Raw genomic sequence first — 25,422 nt, 5'->3', positions numbered from 1 at the left:
TTGTTTGTTTTTTGGTACACCAGAACTTCATCAGCTGTCCAGCCAGCAGAGAGCAGTGGGCAAAGCCTGACTACATGGAATTTAAAAGAGAAGCAAAGCCCAAAATTAAACCAAGAACCTTTCTGCCAGGTGGCAAGAGAAACCTTAGCAAGCTCTTTTATAGAAATACCTTGCTCTTTCCTTATTGCTTCAATGTGTCCTTAGGCTTTTTTCCTTGCCCATTCTTGCATTACTCCAGAGGTGGCTGAGGGGCAGATGAGGATGGTGACAAACACCAGAGGATGGGCGGCTCTGCCAGACAGGTTCCTTGTGGAGGAACAACATGGTCATCTCCATCTTCAGTGCTAAGGCAAGTGCCAGCTGCATGGGGAATATCTCCTCCCAGCACTGAATGACTTACTGACGGCAGCCCATTATAAAACTGAGTGCAACGGCAGGCTTCGCACTGAAAAATACAAGGAATGACAGCCTTTTCCAAGAATTTCCTTTCCAGGAGTCACGTGAACTGCCAGCTGGCCTGAGGAATGACAGCAGCAGTAACTTGGACAATAAGAGCCAGAGCTCACAATGGAGATTGTCTTTCTCTGGAGAGCGATGCACTTCAGAAAACATGTTGTATGCACACACGCATGTATCCGAATTGTTTCCCACTGCTACCAAGTGACTATGCTTGCATGTGCAGCTGCTAAGGGAAGCTTATTACCTCTAAATCCCTACTAGACCAAGGTGTGTTGGTGACTGTCAGGAGATAGCTGGTGATACTTTGGATCACCTTGAACTTGATCCTGCTTTCAAAGTCAGCAGTGAAGCTCTGCTCACGCCAAGGGAGCAGTATTAGGAGTGACAGCTCTCCTCCCTCAAAGCCTTTCCTTCCACTGCAAGATATTTGCAACCATGCTAGAAGGCTAACCAGGCAAGGGAAGATGCTGTAGGCTGCACTGCTGTTTTCACGTGTGTAGCAGTCCTGAATATCAGCATGGGGCTTTCCTCTTTTGTCTCATTGAGATTATCACATTTTATTCAATCAAGACCATCCCAATTGCCACTTACTCTTTTTTGTGGCTAAAAGCCACAATGAAGGAGAGGGCTGAAAGCTGGTGTTGGTTCAAACAGACATTTTCCATAGCCACAGTTCACAGCAGATTTTCCAGCTAAATCTATTGCAGTGATGGTTTTCAGCTCAGAAGCAGCTCTGTCTCCTTGCAATGAGGGCAAAGCACACCGGGAAGCCATCATTTTAGCAAGGCTGAGAAGCTGAGATCTTCAGCTGGTTAAGGCTTTTCAAATTTCTGCTTATTGTTGATAAGGAGATGTAAAGAGGAAGTGGACATTGTCTTTTTTGACCTGGCTGGGGATCAGTCCGCTTCTCTCAGATTTAAACACTAGCCCTGTATATGTTTAATATCAAAGCCTTTTTGTATTTCACAGCAGTGTGGTAGGTCAGTGAAGCTAGAGAAAAACAAAGTTACGGCAGTGTGGTTGAATGTGCCGGTATGGAATCAGTGCAGCACCTAGGAGGTTGACCAAATCCTAACAATTTTAAAAATTATGCATATCACATCAAAAAGGGGAGTAACAGAGGGATGTGTCCTTATTCTGGCTGGTTGTTTCAAAAAACTGGCACTATTTTTTTTCCCCCTAATTTCCACCACAAGCTCCAACAATGCTTTAATATAGGGAAAAAAGAATCAGTGGTGGTTGGATACCTACATACTCCAGAGATAACTCAAACCTGCTCAAAGTCAATAATTAGCAGTGTTCCAGTTAGGAGAGCACATTTCCCTTCAGCAGTGCCACACTCTGTGTCCATGTATTTGCTGATAGCGAACCAGTCCCAGGCTACGGTCCAAAGCTATCACCCTAGAAATGTCACATCTTTTGGGGTCACACAGAACAGTGCAATAAAAGTTTGGTTTAGCACTGTGATTCTGGCTGGGCTTTCTTTTCTGGATGTATCCAAAGGGACTGTGTGTGTCCTGTTGTGGAGCTACAACCTGCACTGCACCCGACGAGGTGATCTACATCTCCGAGCCCAGGTGCGCCTTGGTCCTCATCCATTTTCGGTGAAGGTGCCCTTCCACAGAGCATCACCCGGGCTGATCAGCTCGGGAACGAACGAGGGTGAGCGATGCAGGAAGGGGAATGTGCAACATGAGCAGTGGTGACACTCATCCCTCCACCTGTCCCCATGCAGTGCCTTCCCAGGGGATTCTGGGGAAGTCTTGAGGCGTCTTCCTGCATCAAGAGCTTGCTCTGCCTGGTAGAGAAGCCCAGGAGACGAGTTTCTACCTTGCCCGCAGGATGTATTTGCCTTTCCGGTCCAGGTTGTTGCTGAAGTGGATGGAGAACCAGAGGAATGAAGTCAGAACCATCCCATAAACCTGAAAGGAAATAAATGAAATGGGCAAACAGTTAAGTACTGAACTAAGGATGATGCTCCCTCTGCACGAATAAGGGATCATAAGAGTTGCCTGCTAGTCTGCTTGACACTCCTGAACTTGTTATGTATGAAAATATTAATTTTTTCTTGAAGGAGCTGTTTTCTACTAAAATGGTGAACACCAATTCCAACACGAAGTAGAGGGGAAAAAAACATGCAGTTAAAGCATCTGATTGGAATTAGCGCAGCATGGCTCAAACTCTGTCCTAAAAATATCCAAAAGTGAGAAGAAGCCAGGAAATTCAGACTTCAGACTCCTGCCACAAAACATTCCTCCACGCAACATACATCTCTCATAATAGCCTTTTGTGTAAATAAAGAAAAAAACTTCATGCTTTGTTTGGAGTAAAATAAATAAATAAATATTCAACAAAAAAACAAAAGGCCACCACGTGCACACTGTGGGGACAATATGCTTCCTTTGTACTGCAGCTTTCTGATGGGTCTATCACCCTGTGCAGTGGTGGCTGGTCACGTATCAAGATTTACACGGGCAGCTTATCAAAGGTGAGGATGCTGGGGAAAGTGTAATGAGGGCTGCAAAGCCCTCTGAAAGCTTGCCTTGTTGTGCAAGCTGAGCGCAGCTCGATGGGGGCACATCTGTGCAAGTCGCGGTGCTGGCCAGAGGGACTGGGACATGAGAGCAGCTGTACCAGCCACCAGGTTTTCCTTTGCATCCTGCCATCACAATAGTCAACCTTGCAGTGAGACTTCCTCTAATGTGCACTTCAAAGACTTTCTTGCATTATCTGGCTATAGCATCAAGTTACGGGGAAAAAATATAAAAGTGCTCCTACTTTTGTCTGGGTAGAGCTGAAGTGAAATTTCTTCTACAGCCAAGAAAAATTAGGAAATGACACCAAATATCCATATGTGGCTTTGCATTACGCATCAGCTACAAAGATTTTCTGAGCAAGAGCTCAGCTGCACTAAGATCCAATGAAGCTTTAATGCTAAAATTCTGTCTGCAAGTGTGTAATTCCATCTAAGTAGAAATATACCTGTGCCATTGCCTCATGGCTTTCTGCATTTACTATGAGCAGTAAAAAAAAAAAAAATCTTTGTTCCTCTGGCTTTTCTTGAGATAGGCAAAAATCTTCTAACCTATATTGTGCTGAGGTGGACACAAGCACTGAAACAATGCCTAAACACACACTGGTTGGGAAAACTTGCCCTGTCTGGGGAGCAGTGTGGCGATATCAGAGCAGACCAAAGCTAATTTCATGGTTAAGAAACAAGGCTTGTACTCTTTTCTGGCATGTTTCACTACACGTGCAGGGCCTCATATAGGGGTAATTACAGTGGGTGGACCTAGGAGCAGACTTGTTTTAATCACGGGCACTCTCCAGCTCCCAATGAACTGTCCCCATGCAGCCACCAAGCACCCTCACTGCCTTCTGCAATAAGAGTCTGTCCTTTTGTGCAGCATTTCAGGTTTTTCTTCACCAGAGAGGCACTGAGCTGCCTGCCAGATGGAGCCTGGTGGGCCTCCTACCCCACCTGCAAGCCCTACGCCAGGTGACATCTCCTCTAGCTTGCAGGGGAGGACACACCGAAATATCCGCAAGGAAAAAATGCAGACACCCCTCCCCATTCCTTGCGGACATGATGAGTTTGGGGTAGAAAAACTACTCGCTAAGACTATTTATTTCCTAATTTCCAAGGTGGAGTCCACCACCACTTGTTTCCCTGCTACTGATCTCCAAAATCATCCCAAACCCTAGCATCCTGGGGCTAATTCCGAATATGATTTCCCTGCCTCTTGGGACCAGACACAAGAAGGAATAGGCGCAGTTACCGTGAAGCAGATGGTGATGCCCAGGAGCGTGGAGACAAGATCCATGTGCTTCTTCAGGAAGCCCTGGATCTCTTGTAGGCAGTCCTGGGAAGAGAGAGACACCCCTTGCAGCACAGCAGGATCTTGGGAGGAGTCTGTCCCCCTAATAGCACTTGCTGTGACCCCAGGTAGAAAGAGAGGGATCATAGACAGAATATCTGAGTTGGAAGGGACCCACAAGGATCATCGAGTCCAACTCCTGGGTCCCCAGAGCACCACCAGGGATGCAGCATTGCACTGCAAGACAAACACATGCAGTGTATTTTCCATCACTACAATGTGCCTATGATTTTCTTACCATGATGCATTTCGGAGCATAGAGGATGTGTGCACACACAGTTAAGTGTGGTCATACACAAATGTTCCCCACCCCAATGGAAAATGGATGGGGTAAAGTGAAAAGATGGAAAAGCAGAGCATGCCATAATGCTGCTTGTGTTCCCCAAAGGTACTAGCAAACAGCTCCATACTTCAAGGTGTCACCAGCATTAATATAAATGAGCAGTAAGCATGCCAGCAACCCCACTGAAATCCAGTGGGTGCTAGCCAAGAGAACCATTTCAGAAATGCAAAAGCCTGCCCTTGATTAAGCGATTTGCAGAGTGAGGTAGAAGTGCTCATAGCCCCACAGCGTCAGTACCAGAGCAAATGCACTGCAGCTACCAAATGCTGCAGGTCCCCAACTGCAAGTCACATCCTCACATTCTCCTCCCTGCTAAATGCAAACCATTAGCAGAGGCGAACAAACACCCACGCATGGTGCCCAGGTCTGCTTTCATCTTCCTTCCTCTTCTCTGAGCTGCTGCCCGCCCCCACTTTGAGATTGGTTTTTCCAGGAGGCGGCTGGAAACCAGGGGTTGAGTTGTGCTTTTGCATCACAGGGTTGCGTTAGCCTCTGATGTAACACCGATGTTTCTGCATAGCTGTAGCAATACGGTTTTGTTTTACCTAGGGACAATGTATGGTATGACGCTTGCAGCTTCAGCTATGCCAGCTGATTTGGCTACTGCCGTAGAAAAAAAAGCATACAAGAGATTTGCTCAGAGTATGAAGATTGCATTACACATTCACTACATACACAGTCCAATACTAGTGGCTTCGACATCACTTCACTGCCATGCTGCACAGGAGAGGAATCCAGTCTACACGGTGCAGCTACTGCTGGACAACATTATTCTGCTTTATGAGTTTATTATTTTAAGTTTTAGTACCTGTCTAATGCCCTTAGAAGAGGGAAATAAAGTCACCGTGTACACCTTCAATATTTGCTGTTAGCAGAACACTTTTTAGGTCTCAGAAATTAGCACCACACAGACAAGCCCTATAGTTTTTTGAGGTCAGACACATGCCTGTGGTATCACATCATCTCCGCACAGGTAGAAGATACAGAAGAGGCTGGAGAGAAGCAACAGGCTGCAAAAATAAGCATTTTGGAGGCTTTCTCTTGCTGCAAAGCAAACTGCACCTAGAGACACCTTCCTGTTTCTGGTTAAAAAAAAAGAAACAAAAAACAACCTAACCTACAACAACCAAACCACAAAAAGGCCACAACTCTGGCTTAAGTCTTTAAAAAAAAAAGATTTTAAGCTCTCAATGAGTAGTAGCACAGTGATGCTGGTGGGGTGGAAGAAGCTTTGTGCTTACCTGTCCGGCAGCCTGTGCCTGGCCGGGAGGACATGTCCTGTGCTCAACGGCAGCTGTGTCTCCGAATGGGGAGTGCTTCCCACAGCACAGGAACTGGAAGAGAGGGACAGGGTTTCATGGGAGGAAAGGAACAAAGCAGGTAGGCATGCAGTTGATAATTGCTGCAATGGAAGTTAAACTTGGGGAAAAAAAAATCAATAAGGACTGTTTTTTCATCAATTAAAGCGGCTAAAATAAGCATGTGATGAAGTTGGGTGGTTCTCCTCACCAAGGGTGGCTTTGGACCTGCTACTCCACAGCCCTGCAGAAAGTACTGATGCTCCTTGTCACGGCTCCGAGGGCCACTGCTGTCATGGCAATGAGAAACATTTGCCCTTTTCTCTGTTTTGAGATGCCTGGGTGAAAGCAAAGGGCTGGCTGAGACAGGCAATATGTACCAGCTATGGTACAAAAACTTTGAAGATTTCATACCAGAGAGATGCTCAAGTAGGTGGCCCTTGGATAATCCAGGTGGGAAAGGGAAGGGCTTCACAGCTGGCTGGAGCCTCTGCTTCCCAAGATAAAACAGTTTTTCAGCATTTGCAAAGCGTAGCCAGGCACCAGCCACAGCCTGCTGAGACCAATGGGAAGATGCTCCAGGGCAAGGCTGTCTGTGAAGGCTGGATGGTAACTTACTGCTTCGTGGATGGCAGTCAGCTCGTGCTTCCTGAAGGTGGAGACGTTCCTCCTCACCTCCTCGTACACAAGGTCGTACACGTCCATCATGCTGTCTTCCACCTGCGATAGAAGCAGACTTCTGTCTGTGCAGGTCTCTCCCAGGCATATCGTGAGACAAGTCATGCAGCTACTGAACCACTGCCACACAGCAACAGCTGCTGTACGACCCACCACACGCCAAGGGGCACCCATGACATGGTGAGCTGTGACACCATGAGCTGTGATGCTGTAAGTGTACCACTTTCTGCTACACTTCACATCAAGGTCTCACCTGCTGATGGCTGGAGCTCCTGGCCAGTTTGGGAGCTGGTGTCAAAGAGGAACATGTGTGCCTCTGACCTATGTGCCTCCAAGTCCCCCCACATCCTGCCAGGCAGGGATGACACCACCTCCTTGTTCTGACAAGGGACTGCGAGGACAAGCATTTGCCACCCTGAGATGCTCAAATACAAAGGCGAGAGCTCCTCAGATGGGTAGCGTCATCCCAGTGACAGAGGATTTCCTCTGAACTGAACCAGAAGTAGTAATGGGGTGACTCAGCGGTGAATCAGATCCTAAATATTTACTAAAAGTGTGAGAACTCGCAGCTTGACAAATCCCAGCCCACTCCTGCTCGGCTTTCAATGGAAAAATATGACAATTACATTTAGCGCCTGGAGTAAAAGAAATAAAATAAATTTAAAAACCAAACACAACAAAACACCTATTTCTTCCATTCATTTTCCCTCACTTCCATACCTGCGTTAATTTGAGTGGGTCTGAAGGCAATGCTTGGCTTTCAGAGCAGAAAGTCAATCTGCAAGACAGACAGAGTGGAGTGGGTGGGTGCATGAGGGCTCTTGGAGCAAAGCCACCACTCAGAGAGGCTTTTCAGTTAAGTCTTAAGGGGCTGCAGTAGAAACTACTCTAGGGAAAAAAATTACAGCACCACATGCCAGCCCCTGAACATCTCAGGAGTGAAAGCAGGGCTGTTTGAGGTGATTTATAGCCATTACTGCAATAATGTTCGGTCCCACCTAGTTGTCCAAAAGGCAGTGACTGACAAGGAAGGGGATAGAAGGAGGCTGAGGAGATTACGAGATTACTTGCATCAGACTCAGCTCCATGTCACCAGGGATAAATGTAAGCAACATGTCCTTCAAAGATATTCCAAAGCTATTGAAAGGAATAACAGTGGGGGGGGGGGGGGTTGGAGGTTTCTAAGCATGACCATGCACCTGCTTGTCCACCAGAGCTAGCAGGTGATGGGCCATAATCCCACCACCAGATCTAGGGTTGCATAACCTGCAGCAAAGCCTCCATCCCTTGGGATGCTTGGCAACCAGATGGTGAGGCAGGAGCAATCCAGTGTCTTAAATGAGAGAGCTCCAGAGATGGGCAGGGCACAGAGATGCTGAGCCAAGGTCCATCAGACCTTAGTGTCAAGGTCCACACCACTGAGCTGTCCCACACGGGTGAGGAGGAAGAGCAGAGACTGGAGTAAAATGAGATTACTGGTGGATGCATGCACCATCCTGCTTCTGAGCAAATCTTAAACCCCAATAATAAGCAAAACATCTAAACTTTTCTAACTTCTGGTGGGCCATGAAGCAGCTTTCCAGCAGCAGCAGTTAAATAAATGGATTCAGTAAAAAAGTTTCCATTTCCACTGAAGAACTGGATTGAGAATAATGAAAAAGAATAATATTTCAGCCTCCTCTTGTGGCCTTTTGTTGCCGAGGAAGGAACAGGAACCGAGCAGCCTGCTTCATAACCCATGAGGTTATCAGCTGTTTAGGAATATCTCAACTCCCATCTAGGTTGCAGGAGTACAACTACATGTGCAGTTTTGCCTTTTCATATTTACTATTACCCCCAGGTGCTGAGGTTCCCCTTAAGAGGCCTACATTTGGATTTTATTTACTTTTTTTTTTTTTTTCTTTCCCCAAGAAGGTTCAAGTGACTTGATAGCACAGGTTCAAACAACCATAAGATTAGGCTCCTCCTTACCCTAATCTCTCACACAGATTTATCTTTGGACTAGGGTCTCTGAAACAGCAAAGCAAACAGCTTTTGAAAGCAATCCAGAAGTTTAACATCAAAAGTTTGCTGAAACCTGAGCCAGGAAACATTGGGACACATTATTTTAAGCCTTTTGCCTTGGCTGGGCATATTCCCCAAAACCTCACAAAACTTAGCAAAAATACTCCAGATCTGACCACTTTACAACTGTATTCAACTTAAACCATAGGTAAGATGAGACACTACCCAGTGATGTTTCATCTGCAAAGACCATTGCAGGCTCCAGGCCCTCGTTACTGCTAATAGCAACAGGAGAGCTGGGGAGGGACACTTTGTTAGGGAGTATAGTGACAGGACAAGGGGGAATGGCTTTAAACTAAAAAAAATGGTAGATTTGGGTTAGATATAAGAAAGAAATTATTTATTGAGGGCAGTGAGGCCCTGGCACAGGCTGCCCAGGGAAGCTATGGAGGCCCCATCCCTGAAGGTGCCAAAGGGCAGGCTGGATGGGGCTGGGGGCAGCCTGGGCTGCTGGGAGGTGTTCATGCCCATGGCAGGGGGTTGGGATTAGATAATCTTTAAGGTTCCTTCCAACACAAACTGTTCTGTGATTCTACGCATAGTCTGCTGTAAATAGCACGTACTCTCCCCAGTAGTATCTGTGCAGTGAGCAGCGCAGCTGCACACAGTACCTCACAGAAAGCTGTCAGACAAAAGCCATTCCCAAAGTGACTTCTCATTTTAGGGGCCCCGCGATGACGCTGAGTGTTTTCACCAAGGCTGTTTGAAGGAAGGGGGGTGATGGGAGAGGACTGAAGGAACAAGGTTCCCATAACAAAGCTATAGCAGAAAATTATTCCTACCCTAAGAAACAACAAGGGAAGAATCCGCCAGCAGACACTTCACACTCGTCTCGACTACAGCAGTGGTGATGATGATGAGCGAAGTGTAATCTCCAGGCACATTAAGACCCCCAGAGATTTAAATTACACAGTGTTTCTGAGCTCACTTAGGAGCTGGATTCTTAGTTATTTACTGATTTTTCATTTTCCCAAGCAGCCTCCAAGAAGTTAAAGCACAAAGGATTAAATAGAAAATGTTTTATAGCAATAATTTCCTTTTAGGACGTGTGTCTAGGCAAGCCTGAGAGTACAATTTGCTGATTAGTTGTTCTCAGCACTTCTATCTAGCAATTACACCTAGCATTTATATCCAGCTATTACCTGAATACACTATTCAGATCATAGTAAGGGGACATCAAAGTACAAAGCCTTTTTTTTATTATTTATTTTAAGTGATTTGACTGGAGTTCCTCCACATCATCTTCCTGATTTTTGCTAGAATCATTTGACTCTGGAGGGAAAAGTTGCCGTCTTCAAGCAACGTAGAAATTTGTTTGCAAAGATTACTGCAGAGAGCTTTCCAGCTGAAATATTTCAGCGGTGGATATAAAGTCCTAAATATGCCATGGAGCATATGAGGGGGCTGGTTTAACAAGAGGAGACAGCACGAGGTTGCATTAATGAGCCATCATCCTAGCAACTTTTCTGCCCGAGATGGGGTTATATTTGTGCTCAGAGCTGCAGCCAAGCTCTGAAGTACCAGTCATGCATGGCAGCATCTACACAGGCCAAAAGGGCATGCAGCCTCATGCATGCCTAATGATGTAAAAAAAATTAAAAACTGAAAGCATGAGAGAGTCACCAGCTGGTTTCATGACCTAGCCTTTTTTGCATCAGGGCTTATTTTATTCACGAGGCACAGATTCATCCCTAAAGTTTCCTGGGAGCTGGGACATAGCACAGTGAAGAGCTTGAGTACTTCTTTGCTCTGTACCAAATTGCCATCCTCAATAGATTCCCATTGCACACTCCACTGAAGGGCAACTTTCAGTCCATCACCTCAGAATAACTGCCTTTTTTTTTTTTTTTTCTCTCCTGTTTCTTGCACCAGGTGTCAGATGAAAATAAATAATAATCAGGGTGCCTTTTCTTCCATTTAAGCAACCGGATGCTTGTTAAGTTTGAGTGGTTATGCTGATACTGTCAATAACGTGTTAAGAAAACCACAGCTGTGCCTCATCCCTTAACTCAGGCAGCAGTTAGCATGTGATGGATGGATGGATGGATGAATGCAGCTGCAGGAGAGAAAATCTGTCTGAGCTTCTTCTCAAGAGGTCTTATGTCCCCACTACACATTAGCACCATGATGGCCATGTGGATTTTCCTGTTCCCAATAACATGCTGCTGATTTTTTGCATGGTTCAAAACTAGTTAGCATGCACACTGTGACCTGTTGTTGGAGGGGTATTCCTGGGCAGAGGTCTCCCTTGGAAGGAGAATGTACCTCCAGTGCTCATCAGTAAGAAAAACAACAGGAAAAGCTGAAGATGTAGCATCAGCTGGGCTTTGGCTTGACAAAAACCTCCAGGTTAAGTGGTATGGAGGTCACACCTTACAGTAATTCTTTTCCTGGAAGAAGATTGGCAAAATGTTCCAGCTCTAAATTAGTCAAATAATTGCTGTCTCCCATTTCTGTCTGCATTCCTTAATGAAACATTCATTTAGGGGTGATAGAGATGACTTAGTGGATACAACAGATGGAAAAACACCACTGAGATTGATGTAGCTGACTCCAAGTGATTTAATAGAATAGCATTTTTCACTTAAAGTAAAAGAAAGAAGGAATTTTGAGATTGTTCATCATCCTCTAAATCCTTTATGCCCTGTTCATCATCCTCTAAATCCCTTATGCCCCCCAAGAAGCAGAATTTATGATTGCAAGAAGGCATTTACTCTGTTGAAACCACTACTGTTCTTGCCATCGGCTATTAGAAACTAAAACAAATTTCACTTGTTTCCTCCAAGAGAGAAATTCACGATTTTGCCTCGTTATTCACCAAAGAGATTTTTTTTTCCCTGTCACTGTACTTGGAACAGATGCATGTGACAAGGAGATCGGTATCCAGATCTGATTCCTTTGCAAGCAAGAGATGTCAGTGAATGCCCTTCTATATATACACTTCTCTAACAGCATGTCAGCTCCCTTCCTCACCTCTGCTTCAGGCTTCCTCAAGCCAGTCAATCCCAGCTGCAGAAATTCTGCCAGCACTGCAAACCAGAGCAGCCTTGCAGCCCCTGCCTCCAAAACCTGCATAAGGTCAGAAGGTGCTGCTCCCCTCTGGTGTTGGCAGTCACTGGAGATGCAAAGAGAGCAGGGAGATCCAAATGAGACTTTTAGCCAAGTCATTTTCATGTTTTCTTCTGATATATATATAATTTTGTATTATTGTAAATGTATTATTATTTTTTAAATAACTCATGGATTTTCCTTCTCTTGTAGGTTTTAGGACAGGAACAGGCAGCCCGTCTTTTGGTGCATTACTGAGGGTTATGCAAACAGAGAAGGCAGCAAAAGCCATTGTGAAATAGTGAAGCAGGAGAAGCAAAGCCTTACTAAGCTATTTCTCTCCAATTCCGGCACTGCCTCCTGTTTTGAATCGTTTGCACAAGGAGCTGATGAAAGTGCTGACCTGTTTCACTGCTTCCCTCCCGCCTCGGTGCTGCCTTCCCGAAAGACAGATGCACACAATGCTTCTCCAGGGGCACAAACCAGCTTTGAACAGCACGGCTGGCCAAAGTGCTCTGGCAGCTGCCAGCTCCCATTTACGAGTGACTCACACCTTCCCACAGCTCTGCTCACTAAATGGAGGAATGCTGCCTGGAGTTAGCTGAGCACCTAACCACGAGCCAGGTCTCCCTGCGTGTCACTGAGAACAGCAGATAACATACATGCCTTTATAAACACATGCATTTTTCCTTCTCCTTTCAGCTGCTATCTTACAAACTTCCTCCTCCTTTCTCACCCCCACAGCCCAAACCAGCAGCAGAAGTCCAGCAGGATGAGCAGAGCATGTAGCATCCTCTCAGATGAGCCCAGGAGCATCGGTTTGTGCCTGTGGCAGGGTATGATGCTTCACAGAAAAGTCCAAAAAATGAAAATAAAATAAATCAAAAAAAGGTCAAACAGTTAATAAATACCATTTTTTTTTTTTTTTTCCGTAGACCCTCCAGATCTGAGGCTGTACCTCCAATGAGTGACACCAGCCTCAGTGTGCCAAGGTCCTCTTGTTTCCTTGATTTTTTATTTTTGTAAAGCAAGAGAAGCATTTCAGTCCTCATTTTATAGCAGAACTGCAAAAACAGTGTGCTGCCAAGGGCCCATATTCCTTCATGCTCCCACATTTCAGATGCTACACCCAACCATCGATGAACCTCCCAAAACTACCATCCAACCATCTCTTGCCCATAGCACTTGAAACCAGTGCCAGTCAAGACTGATTTCCCACTAAAAGCATAGACAAATGCTTTTTAAAAAACTATTTTTAGCTTAAAAAAAAAGTTGTATCAGCACTAGATCTGATCCCCTATGGCCACATGAAGGTTGGACGTGCTACCTTGTGCTGGGGTGCTGAGGACCATCCCAGTGGCCTCAGGCACTGCGGCCGATGCTGCTGGAGACTGCATCTCCAGCTGTACCACGGGAAGCAGCAGCAACAGGGCCACACGGGTTCAGAGCCAGGGCAGCGATAAATTATAAAAAGCAAGAGAGTGAGTGCCTGAGCGTCGCATCAGACAAAGGAGAGCACTGTCTCAATGGGGGAGCGGGGCATTTGTACGTGATGGGAACGCAAATGCTGGGAAAGATTCATGATATTTAAAAAGGGGGGGGGAGGGTTTTCCCCCTATTTATTTATTTACTCCAATTTTGTATGCTTCAGAGATGGGAAAAGCTCAGTGCTTATGTTAAAACAATTGTGCCTGGCAATACGAATAACATCAGGAGCAAGGAAGACATCCAATTGTTCACGTTGTTTTAACAGCAAAATCCCTGCTTTTTGCAAAGGCTCTTGAAAGGCCCCTGTGAACAGCTACAATCCTGTCCCAGCCCTGCTGATTCAGAAAGGAATCTGCCTGTGTGCTTTGGTTCTAGCTTCAGAAAGCACCTGAACACAGCTCCAGCTTATGTTTAAGTCCAACTGAAATCACGGACTTAATCTTGCATTAAAGCATTTCCTTAGGGTGAGACCATCACCCCAGACCAGACCCTGTAAGAGTTTTCCCCAGCATAAACCAGTATGAATGACTGAAACAAATACACCCTGGGAAAACAAACAAAAAACAGATTTTGCTTGCCACCAGAAGAACCTCTACAACCCTATTTAAGGAATTACCTGGAAGCATTTCATCACTTCTTGCATAACTGCAGAAACAAGATGGATGTGCAAGGAAGGACAAGGCAAACTGAGTATGTGCGGCCCAGCACAACCCAAAGAGGCTGACACCTTTCTGTGCACATGGAGGGAAAGCTGCTGGGGAAACCTCCTTCTGAAATCACCCAGTAACTTGAAAATTAAGAGATTGCCTCATCATTACAGCTAGTCCAAAGCCAAGCAACCTTTTCATTAAAAAGGACTCAAGAAATTGGGCCTGAACACCAAAAGTGGGGGCAGATACACACCAATGCAGGAGGCACAAAGCATCTGCTTATATTATCATCTTCTGGCCACTCCACCCTCAGGACAGGGTGCTGTGAGATGCTTTGGATACACAAGCTTTTTTTTTCCCTGGCAACTTGTGGCAAAGGGAACAGGTACTCCGGTCCAAATCAGGTGAAGCCTGGCACAACTATTTACACCAATGTTTAGTTTCAAATTTTCCCCCAAGTCAGGAAATTGTAAACATACTTGTTTTAAGCTAACATTTACCTGCTAACAAATGCCTGTAATTAAGAAGGAGTTCTGCAGCAGAAGGAGCTTTTGAGCCGCAGCGATTTTATTTCTGCTGATTCACCCTCCCGAACCCAACAGGCTTGTGGGGCTGCTGGGAGCACGTCCTAAGCTGCTGCAGAGAAAGGGAAAACCAGAACATGACGTGACGTTGAAGCTCCTCTGGCCTTTTCTGCAGCAAAGCCCAGAACAAAGCCTCAAACCCATTTTGTATTGGTTAGCAAGAGCATCAAAAGCCCTCCTTGTCTATTACGGCAGGGTCTGGGTAAGGCCACATGCTGCAGCCAAAGTCAGATGCACGTTCAACACTCTGATTTTGGACAAAGTTTGTGTTTTGGGGGCTTCTTCGCTCATAACTCTGCCACCAACATTGGTACTCATGAGGTGGGCCAGAACAGGGACACTGTCTTCCTTTCTTCAGCAGTCAGTGTTGCCTGCTAATTACTGCTGATCCCTGTTGATCTGATAGGAACTAAGCTGCATTGTACACCTCAGAGAGACAGGTATAGGATCCAGTATGTTATTCTGATTTATTTGTTCTTCCCCATTTCATTCACCATTTTGTGGCCAAACCTAGCAGACAGGCATACATTGGAAAAGGGAACATTATTTCTCAGCAGTTAATTTCTCTACTTCAATGCAGGCAGATGAATGTGAAGCATCCTCAGAAGACATCCTAAAGCCCCAAACCCAGTTATTGGCCATGTAGACAGGCTAATGGAGCAAGGGCTAACTACAGTGCTGAACAAAGGATTCAAGTTTTTGTGGCAAAGCACAATAAATCCCAGATTTGTGATTTTTGCACAGCTGGGATAAGTTGTTTTACAAATAAAAACTGGTGACACAGAGTCTGTCTGGACAGTAGGTAACTTGAAATTAAAAAGCCATGACAGATGTCTGAAATAATTCAATCGGGAGGGATAGAAACTCTGAAAAGCAGAAGAGAATGGGTAACAAGAAAGATTCATATTTTGTTTACAGTGCCGAGGTCTGAGAACAGTGAATATTTACAAATGAACTGTCTTTTTCTCCCATCCTGCATAGCTTCTCTGCAAGAAGTACTGTAAACAGGTCTCTCAAGAGTCAAAGGCAAGAAGGGCATCTTGCTTTCATCATGTTCAAACAACACTTCTATCTACTGCCTCTTGAAAATAACCATCAAAACAATTTTTCAGCTGACAATTGGGCTTTTCCATTCTAGCTGGATTATTTTCAGTAAGAGGGTTCTGCTCTATAAAGGATTTTTATTTAATTTTATTTATTTTTTTTTTGGATCAAGTGGAATAAAATACTGAGAGCATCTGCTGTGGATTGGGGGACAAGAAACTTCCCAGTTTCTACTTGCAGAAGGAGGGAAGGGCTCATCCCAACAGACTTACAAGATACTGGTGAATTTGACTGATTTCTTCTCATATTATCACTATTTCTGAAAATGCCAACATGCTGGAGGCTGTGTGAGGTCATCTGGTTTAGTTTTGCTCTTTACTTTGAGAAAATCAGACAAGCAAACTGCTCTATAATGAAACTCCTCAGGCCTTTTGAATCCCCCAACCCACTCAGCAGTCCATACCACTGCACTGTCTGTCCTGGGGAGGCAGCCACATCTGGCCTTCTTCACTGGTGAGACAAGTTATCTTTCAAGCCAAGCTAAGTTTCCACGCATTTCGTAAGTGACGTTCCTATAATTAAATATTTCCTTATTTTTAGTCCCTGCTTTTCTTTGCATTTTAGCAAGAAGAGAAACCCAAGGGGATCTCCAATCGTATTTTATTTTTTCTGTTGTCAGAAATACTGCTGGTTTTCCATATCTCAAAAGTAAACATTTTGAAAAAAAAAAATGTCTTGTGAAAACTATTTCTGTTTTGCTTAAAACAAAAAATAAAAAATGAGTACTAAAGCTAACCATAACACATGGGTGCATTTATGGGCAGGGCACTCAAAGCAAAAAAACAGGATAATGATTTGAAGTAAAAACAGATGTAGCAATTAAAACATTTACAGAGAAAGTCTTTAAATATTTTCAGCTAAGTGTTTTGTTGATTGGTATCATTCTTTAAATATACCCAGCTAAATATTTCGTTAAATGGCACATACCCTTATTCATTCAATATACAACTTTTTCTTGTGGTCTTTTCACAGCCTATTTCACATTTTTGGAGCAAGAATATCTAAACAGCCTGTTCACATAATGCAATTTCCACAGACCACCCAGACACAGTTTCTGGTGCCACTTCTCCTTTGGTAACACCACTTCTGTTTAAGGCTCTCATTAGAAACCCATGCAGAAGAAGGAGATGCCCTGCTTGAGGTCTCCCTTTTGTGCTGATTGTAAGTTATTTCCAAATTAAAATGCTAGTGTGAAAATAACATATTCTCATAGCTTTGCCTGAAACCAAGGAAATGTATACAGAGGCTGTAAGAAGACTCTTTGCTATGGATGTCTCAGCTCTGATGGATGCTCTTTTACCCAGGTAAGCGTGGGACCTTTGGGCACAGGTGGTGCTGCAATAGAGATGAACACTGCTGCTATGCCATCAGTATTCACCTGATGTTTTCAAAGCAGCTGGACAAACTCATGGAGGAAAAAAAATCCAGAGGACATCACACACAAAAGGACCAGCAGCTCATCCCTAAGCGACAGGCTGTGAGCAGCTGGAAAGCACTGCTCCACACGTGCTGGGTTTTTGTGCTCCTGCCTTTCTGAGATCCAGTGCCTTTGGTCTGACCCTTATTACAGAGGATCTTCAGCTCCTGGTCAGCTGTGGGCAAGCTTTCTAGAGAAGCAGGAACTTATCCCTTACTGCTTCCCAGATGTTGCCCTTTGGTCTTTCAGCCCCACAGTGACAGGATTTTAACCTCCCCACAGGACACCAAACCATTACAACATGGAGTTTCTACGAGCTGTGTTCTGTGGGTCAAGCATGAGCACAAAGAGGTGCAATTGCAGCAGCCTGAGCACAGACTGAGTCTCTGGGGTTTTGTTGGAACTATGCTCCACAAAAATAAAATAAAATAAAACCCAAATCTCTCTCTCTTTTTTTTTTTTTTCTTTTTGGAGCATGGGTGAAATTAAGACCAAGAATCAACAAATTCACCTGAATGGAAAGAGGAGTAAACATGTAAAGCAGATTAAAGGAAATGGTATCAGCTCGGGAAAGCATTAAAAGTCTAGCCTTCCTGAAGTACTAAGCCCCATTTCTGCTTCCCCAGCAGCCAGCATCCTGCTGCCACATACCATAACTCCATCTCCCCACCACCCTTCATCTCCAGCACTATCCAGCACACCAGCAGCGAGCTCTGGGGTAACAATTCAGAGACCTGAAAATCCAGCCTCGTGCAGTCTTCTCCTCCAGACCACGTATCCCAGCACGACATCAACCCCAAATGCTGTTTTTCACACTAGCTCTTTCACCGTGCCACTGCTGTTGGTTAACAGGCACAGTTCCTGGGCATTTCTTGTGGATGTTACCGGAGACAGAGACAAGCTGAGCAGCCACAACCTTTGAACTGAGGCTCCCAGGTGAAGTTACCAGGAATTAGAACTGGCTGGAAACTGCTCGATATTTGAGACAAAAAAAAAAAAAAATAATAATAAAAAACTTTTCAAAAGCCAAGCACCTTATTTTTCAAAATATGAAAACACCTAAAGCTATTTAAAACAAGACATGCATTTCATTTTACCTTCAAGAGAAAGCATTTGTCCTGTCCAAGGATTTCTGGGGCCAGCACCCCACCTTCCCTTCTCTCCCTTTAAATGACCTATTTCTTGCAGAGGAGGGATGTAACACAACATGCATCCTATAGACCTTGATGAGGGTGGCTTAATTACCGCCAGCTGTCCCTTTTAAAGGAGAAATTGGTACCAAACCTGCACCTGATGAGAGGCTGCTGGCATTTCCTAGCAGAGGAATCTTACCTCTGTGCTGCGTGTGTATCTCCAGTAGGCAGCTGGTATCAGCCCGCAGAAGGCCAGAGCAAAGCAGAAAAACCCCTGAGGATAAAGAGAAAATGTTATCAGTTATGCTATGGGGAGAAGACATCAATGTGAAAACATACTAGGAACATATTTAATGTGCTTGTTCAAGCAAGTTTGGTTAAAGTTAGAGCTAAGTATTGCTTTCTCTTGGTATGCTTCATAACTTGTAAGAAATTGGATGCACAATAGTATAGTGATTCTCCATCAGGAACCCTCTGATTACAACATGTCCATTTGAAGCAGTTGACCAAAAAAAAAAGCACTTGGCTTCCTGTGGAGCAGTTAGCCTAATCTGCCCAAATTCCTCTTTAAAACAGAAAAAGAGAGAGAAAATTATATTTACATGTGCCTCTTCTGAAGCAGGAGCATGAACAAAAATAGCACCTCTCTCGAGGGATCCAATCCCGCAAAGTCAGTTGTGGGTTTCATGGAGGGGAAAACTCCTAAGTCCATAAATGAATAGTCCATAAAGAAGCGGGATGGAGAGCAACCAGTGTTGGGAAAGGAGGCGGACTTTCCCTTGGCCCACATCTCAGCGCTGTCAGCTACGTCGGAGCTGCACGGCCACGTTGACCTACTTAGACAAAAGGATGACAGAAATACAACCAAGGCCAGCAACTGACCCTGGAGAGTCCAAACAATGGCAGCAATGACACAGGAGGCAGCTTGACTTTTGTCTTCTTCCCCAGGCTCATAGAGCTGGAAGTCAGAAGCGCTGTCTCTTTATTTGAAGAAATTCAATCCAAAACAAAAAGCCAGCCCTGATGTAAACATCAGTGCCTGTTGTGACAGCTGGACCAAAGGATCTTGTTCACATTAAAAAGAAAAAAAAAAAAAAATAAAATGTCTGAAGGCCAAATGGATTCATCAAATATGAATCCACAGCTTAGTCTGGGAATGGCAAGTGATGATGAATAAGCAGCAGTTGTAAATTATTGCCCTTACAAGCTTTTCCATGAAACTGTCCCTCTTCCAAAAAGGAGTTATGCGTCAGGGGAAAACTACCCATCTGACTACAGCTTATTTTGTTTTTTCTCTCTCTCTCTTTTATTTTTTTTCCATTTGAATACTTCAATAATATGACCTAGTTGAAATCTCTTAAAGATTAAATATTTCATGAAATTTTACCAAATTCAAGCTTAAGGGAAGGAAAAAGAGTAACTTTTGCTTAAAAAGTATGTCTATGTCTTTTTTTTTTTTTTTTTTTAAAAAAAAAGCTTTTAGGGAAAAAAAGCCTCCATATACTTTAAGAAAGGAAAATGCGTTACTTCAGATCCTGGAAGTGAATGAGAACATGCCAGCAGAATGACTTTTCAGATTACTCCACAGTGGAACCAGCCCTGGTATTTTGCTGCCTCTTTACACCACCCTCAGACAAACAGCATAGCAGAGTCAATGTTTTCATCCAATTTAGGACCAAAATGAGGCTTGGGGAAAAAAAAAAAAAAAAGGAAGATAAAAAGAAAATTAAGGTAGATGTAAAACCAGCACTGGCAGCAACGGGAAAGCTCTCCCATGACCAAGAGGACCTGCTGTGAACCTGGAAAGCGGGAACCCCAGCACGCAAGTAGCACCACCCGGATTTCTCCCCTCTCACTCTCCCGTCCTTCCCGCACTTATGACATCCCTCTGGGGCCAGAAAAACCAGCAGTATCAAATCCGCCTGCTTATCTTCCCTTCCTCAGCTCCAGCCCACAGTCCTTCAGCATCGACTCTCCCTTTACTTCTGCCTAGCATCTCTGGGAATAGAGATGCAGCCCCTCGGGGACCTCCAGCCAGTGCAAAGCAATTACACGTCTCCCAGAGCATCTTATAAATGAATCATAGCCTATTCTCTCCTTTTCCTGGCCAAAAGCACTTTTAGAAGCACAACTTTCTGATTATATTAGAAGATATTTGGAGGAAAAAGAAAATAAAAATGGAAAGGCAGCACACAGCTTGCACGTGATGTGCAGAGAGGCTCCCTAGAGGAGGAGGAGGATGCAGCCCCACTGTCATCCTCCGCCATCAGTCCCTCTTTTATGAATGACCTCATTCCCATCCACGCTTCAAGGAACAATTCAGCCCCTAGAGACTCAGCAGCATCTGCAGAAATGGCGTGCCATCTCTCGGCAGGCATAACTTTTAATTCACCCTTCTCACGCTTACCCTTCGGGTAAAGCAGTCCCTGAGCCTCAGCATCCTCCCTGTGCCACGCAGTCAGCAGCATCCCCAGCAGCACCCTGCTGATGCTTCGGGAGAGCAGAGGGAAAGTTACTGGGGCCGAGGGAGGGATGCTCTGGCTCCAGGCGGGCTGGGCAGCTCTGCCAAGCTGCCCCTCAGCCAGGGAAGGAGCAGATCTGTGACCTGCTCTGCTCTGGCTGCTTTTTGGTGCCACTGTGGCTGTGTAAGAGCTGCCCCCTGCAAAAATTCACAGCCTAGGGACAGGGAAGGGGGTAGATAATTTCAGATTGCATCCATCAGATTGCAGCCAATCCCTGCCCCAGTTCACCTAACAGCACGTGGCATGCTTGCCTTTCCATGTAAGTATTGCCTGCAATCTCTGTCTGCAGGAGGAACCCATCCTCAGCTCCAGCTGAGCGCAGCATCAATGCCTGCTCCCGGGGAGTGCTGTCACACAGACGTGTTACAGCACTATGAAGAGACAAATTCACAGCAAAACCGAGATGCTGAAGCGTGCTGCTGGGTTATCAAGGACCCTCAAAGCACTTGCCTGCAATTACACACCTGGGGGCAGTAAAGCAAACAGCCTGAGCTGTGTGCTGGCCCCGCTAGCACATCACTCAGTGAGAAGCTGGGTTACACCAGGCATCCACTGAGCCTTTTCCACCACAGAAATTGCTTGAAACAGTTGATCCATCGCAAACACTTATTTTGAGTAATTTTTAGGCTGGAAAGTTCAAGTGTGAGAGTTTCAGGTGGGGTATTCTTGTTGTTCTCTGCCACTCCCCCACCCCCCCTCCCTCCTTGTCTGACCAGCTACCATCACGTGGTACCTTAAACACTGTCTGAGCCAGTTCCTTTTGTACAAGTAGTGCTAGCAAAATTGCAGTTTTCCTTCCTTTTCCTCCCCTTCAATAGCGGCATGGCCTTCAGAGGCCATGAGAGCTGCAGGATGTTTACATTCAGGGATGCCTGCCTGGTGCACCACATATCACCATAAAGCAGGACTGCAGCTGGAGGGGAGTCAATAAACCTGCCACTGCTCCCCCATTGAAGAGGAGCTCTGGGGATAACAGTCCAGGATTTTAGAAAGTAATAATTATCTCTAAGATCTCAGTTGTTCTCCAGGAACCTGCTTCCTTGCAAGCATTGGTGTGTGCACAGAGGTTTCTGCCTGGGCTGGTGCTGCTGCTGCAGCTACGAGACGAGCGGCCCATTCAACCCATTTTGGTTTCTAACCACCCTGCACCCATCGTTGTCATTAGGACAAGAAAGACTGAGGCCCCTCTCCTGCATACACAGCCCTCCCGAAGAAGGATACTGTTCAGAGCCCCACAGGTCTTTCTTGTGCCACTCCTGCCCATGGTCACATCCGACCTCGGGGGCTGGCTCTCTGCCTTCATCACGAGCTTTCACATCCGAGATCAAATGTGGCAGGGACTGGTGGGGAAACCAGCTGCGGGATGGTCCTTGCCGCAAGATATCAACAGCTTTAAAGGGGTGTATGCCAAAGTAGAGGTCTGGGAAAAGATCCCCTATAGAAACCCTGCAATGCAAGTTGTTACCACACCGGTGAGCTGTTTGCGCAAGGAGCGGTGCAGGAGGTGCTTCAGAGCTCTCCAGGGAGGACAAGCACACCTTTCCAGCCCTGTCCCAAAGCCAGAGAAATCCCAGAGGGTAAACTGGCCGCCCAGGGCTCCTCGGCTATTCCCAGAGCTGTTACCCAGGCACGGCTGCGCCTCGCCCAGCGCCGGCTCCCCGGCCCCCCCCAGCGGCCACAAGGGGCCCGGAGCCGGCGGGAGCCGAAGTGAAGGTGCTGGGGCAAAGCCCGCAGGAGCCTGGAGAAATAGCAGCCTCGTGGGGAGCGTGTCACCCCAGCCCCTAGGCACCGATGAGCCAAAATGGGAGCTTTTCTCCCCAGAACTTAACGAAATCGCTTGGCTTGCTGGAAAGTGGAGCTTACAGTTCAGTTTATTAATGTTGATACGGTCCAGGCCCAAACACTGCTCAAAAAGTGCATCATCACTGCAGTTACTTTGGAAAACAAAACAAAACAAAACAAACAAACCAAACCACCACCACCAACAACAACTAACAACAAGGTGCACAAGGATGCAATCCTCAGCTGGAGGAGCTCCACAGGGTCAGGCTAGGCTGCGCATTATAAAAAACGTCCCCTTGCAGCACGGACTGGTGTAATGGGATGTCCTAGCCCTGCGTGCATGCAGCAGGTTGGAGGTGTGAGTGCCTGCATGCCACCCGCTCCCAGCCAGCCCCTCTGAGGGATACGCACCGTCGCTGTGAGGCACTGTGACTCCCGCACCGTGGCGGCCGAGCTCAGCAGGGCTGCGAGGATCAGGGTCATGCTGAGGCAGATGCCAACGTAGAAAGCTGGAAGGAAGCCGGACACAGGATCTGCAGTCAGACACCAAGCCTTTGAGGGGAATAATGGCAAAATGCTTTTCCTCGAGGAGAGGACAAAAAGTGCATTTTGGGGAGGTGGTGTAAGAAGACCACTTTGCAGAACTCGAATGCTTTATAACTTACTCATCATTCCCCAGCTGCTTAGCTCACCTTGCAGACTTCTGAGCAGCAGCCCCAGCTCCAGCAGAGCCAGGCACCCTGCAAGGATGCCCATAAGCTGACAATTACTTCAGCCCTCTGATAAAGATGCCCCCAGTTGGGGATGCTGAAGAGCAGCAGATGCCCCGCGGCCACTATCGGGGCTCGGCACACCGCTAATCTCCTGCAACACTCACCCGCTGGTTTCCTCCTGGCCAAGGCAGGGCCACAGCTGGTACCCGAGTGCTTTGCAGCCCTGGCTCAGGGCTAAGCATGCACTATCGGGCTGTTCTCATCTCTTTGCTCTAGCCTCGTCTCCAAGACTCAGTTTATATTTCTCCTTCATTTAGTCGTTCCCTATGACCTCTGTACCTTCCAGGGCCCAAATTAAACCAGGGGAAAAGAAACGAACAAACATTTTTCCCCCAGAAGAAGGTTTGTCCATGCATTTCTCCTCTCCCATTCTCCTCCCAGCGTCATTTTTCATAATATTCAGCCTCAACCCCTGTAGCAGCCCCTCTCCCTGTGCTTCTGTGGCACTTCCAGTCCCATCACACCTTTGGATCCACCTACATCTGGCTGAGCTGGCCCTGGGCTTTCTGTGCAGCACAGGGGAAAGATGGAAAGATGCAGTGTGGGTCCAAAAACAGTGGGAAAAATAGTGCCTGCAGGACTCCTCTAGCCCTACAGCATCCTCCAGGCCCCGAATCCTGCCTTCCCCAAAGGTCTTGCTGGGGTGCGACCACAACGTACCCACATGGTGGATGACCCGGTAGGAGTTGCTCTCGGGGGAGATGTCGCTGATGATGGTGAAACGCAGCCCGTAGTGGGTAACTGTGCTCAGTGTGGCGATGGACAGCCCCAGCAGCTGGAATGGAAGGTTTGGAGGAAGGGATTTACATGGTGGCAGGTCCCACTGAGCGCACAGCATGTGTCTGGATGCTCCCGAGTCCTACCCACAGGCAGACAGCCTTGACATCCAAACAGCACTGCACAGACCCCAAAATGCACATAGGAGGACAAATCCTAGATACTTACATACTAAAGTGATACTATAGTTTCAGCAGCTAAGTTCCTCCAAACCATAGCATTTTCTGCTTACAAATAAGCAAACTTACAGCACCCACGGTTTCCTCATGCTGTATGTTACTGCGTATCTCAATCCACGCCCAGCAAAATGCTAAGTGCAACACCAGCTAGCTCAGATTTCTGAGAAACACCAGCCCAAAGGAGTACTCCAACACAGCAGTAACGTGATTCTAGCCACCCACGGCAGCTGTGTTGTAGCATCTCCTCTGAACGTGTTTGGTAGCAGTCCTCCTTTGACACCTTAGGTCATAGGTGAAAAGGCAGTGAGCCTTTACAACTCAGAAGCGTCCAGGAGAAGCATTCCCAAGTGTCCATGGCTTCCCACCAGCTCTAACAGTGGTGAGTTTTCTCCTGAACTCCTTGTAACATGTCAAGAAGCACTTCTTGAATTTGCTTCAAAAAGCTGTTAAAAAGGATCTTTGGAATTGCTTTTTCTTCGCGGGGCAGGTCTGTGGGTCCCTGGAGGGAACACCATCACACATGCTTGCACCAGAGCCCTACGGTTTCACACCCTCACCCATCTCATCTCCTGGTGACGACCTCAAAGAAATGCATGAAATTACACCAGGACTCTCTTTTAAACCCCCAAAGAGAGGAGCAAACATCTTTAGGTTTTGCTGAAAGCCACCCATGCTGCTCTCCTTTCTCCTTCCAGTTGTGAACCAGCTGCGGCAGCCCTGAGAAACCAGAAGTCTATCAGCTGCGGGGTGGTGATGCTGGTGGCCTGCGATAACCGTGCAGGGCACAGTGATAACTCAGGCAGTTTGCTTTGCTTGCCCCTCCACGCCCAAAAAACATAACGTGGGAAAAGCTGACCCTTTCCGAGCAGGGCTGGTGAAAGCAGTTGTTCTCCTCACCCCAGTTTTTCGGAGATCCCCCCTGCCCCCCAAGTTGCTTGCTTACCATGATGCAGAGGCTGGTGGCCATCAGCTGGCACTTGGCGGTCCTCATCCCGCACCTCGGCCCCATGGCTGCTTGTCCCCAGGGAGAGCAAGCCGTTGGTCCCTCCAGCTCTTGATAAAACCACCGAAGGAAGGCACAGCCACAGCGGAGCCTCTTGGGAAGTGTAGTCCCAACTCCTCCTTCTCCCCTGTTAAATCCTGCCCAGAGCAAACTGCTGGCAGCCCACAAACGCAGCCACGCAGCTAGGTGGGAAACGAGGAAAAGCAGGCAGAAATACAGCTTGCCATGCAGCTCAGAGCCAA

General features: G+C 46.4%; 1 protein-coding gene across 1 annotated transcript; it reads right to left on the bottom strand.

Moving 5' to 3' along the window:
* Window positions 1–475: 475 nt before the first annotated feature.
* TSPAN32 (tetraspanin 32) lies at window positions 476–25,422 on the bottom strand. Its single transcript, XM_035328872.1, has 8 exons — window positions 25,121–25,422; window positions 23,885–23,996; window positions 22,860–22,960; window positions 18,344–18,418; window positions 6,597–6,698; window positions 5,922–6,014; window positions 4,239–4,322; window positions 476–2,381 (listed from the first exon to the last, which is right to left on the bottom strand). Exons 1-8 carry the CDS (start codon window positions 25,184–25,186, stop codon window positions 2,286–2,288), a joined length of 729 nt encoding a protein of 242 aa, XP_035184763.1. The 5' UTR covers window positions 25,187–25,422; the 3' UTR covers window positions 476–2,285.

Source organism: Oxyura jamaicensis, chromosome 5 (genome assembly GCF_011077185.1).
Source record: "Oxyura jamaicensis isolate SHBP4307 breed ruddy duck chromosome 5, BPBGC_Ojam_1.0, whole genome shotgun sequence".
Lineage (NCBI taxonomy): Eukaryota > Metazoa > Chordata > Aves > Anseriformes > Anatidae > Oxyura > Oxyura jamaicensis.
Note: the sequence above shows the minus strand (reverse complement) of the source record. Positions and strands in the feature narration are given on the sequence as shown.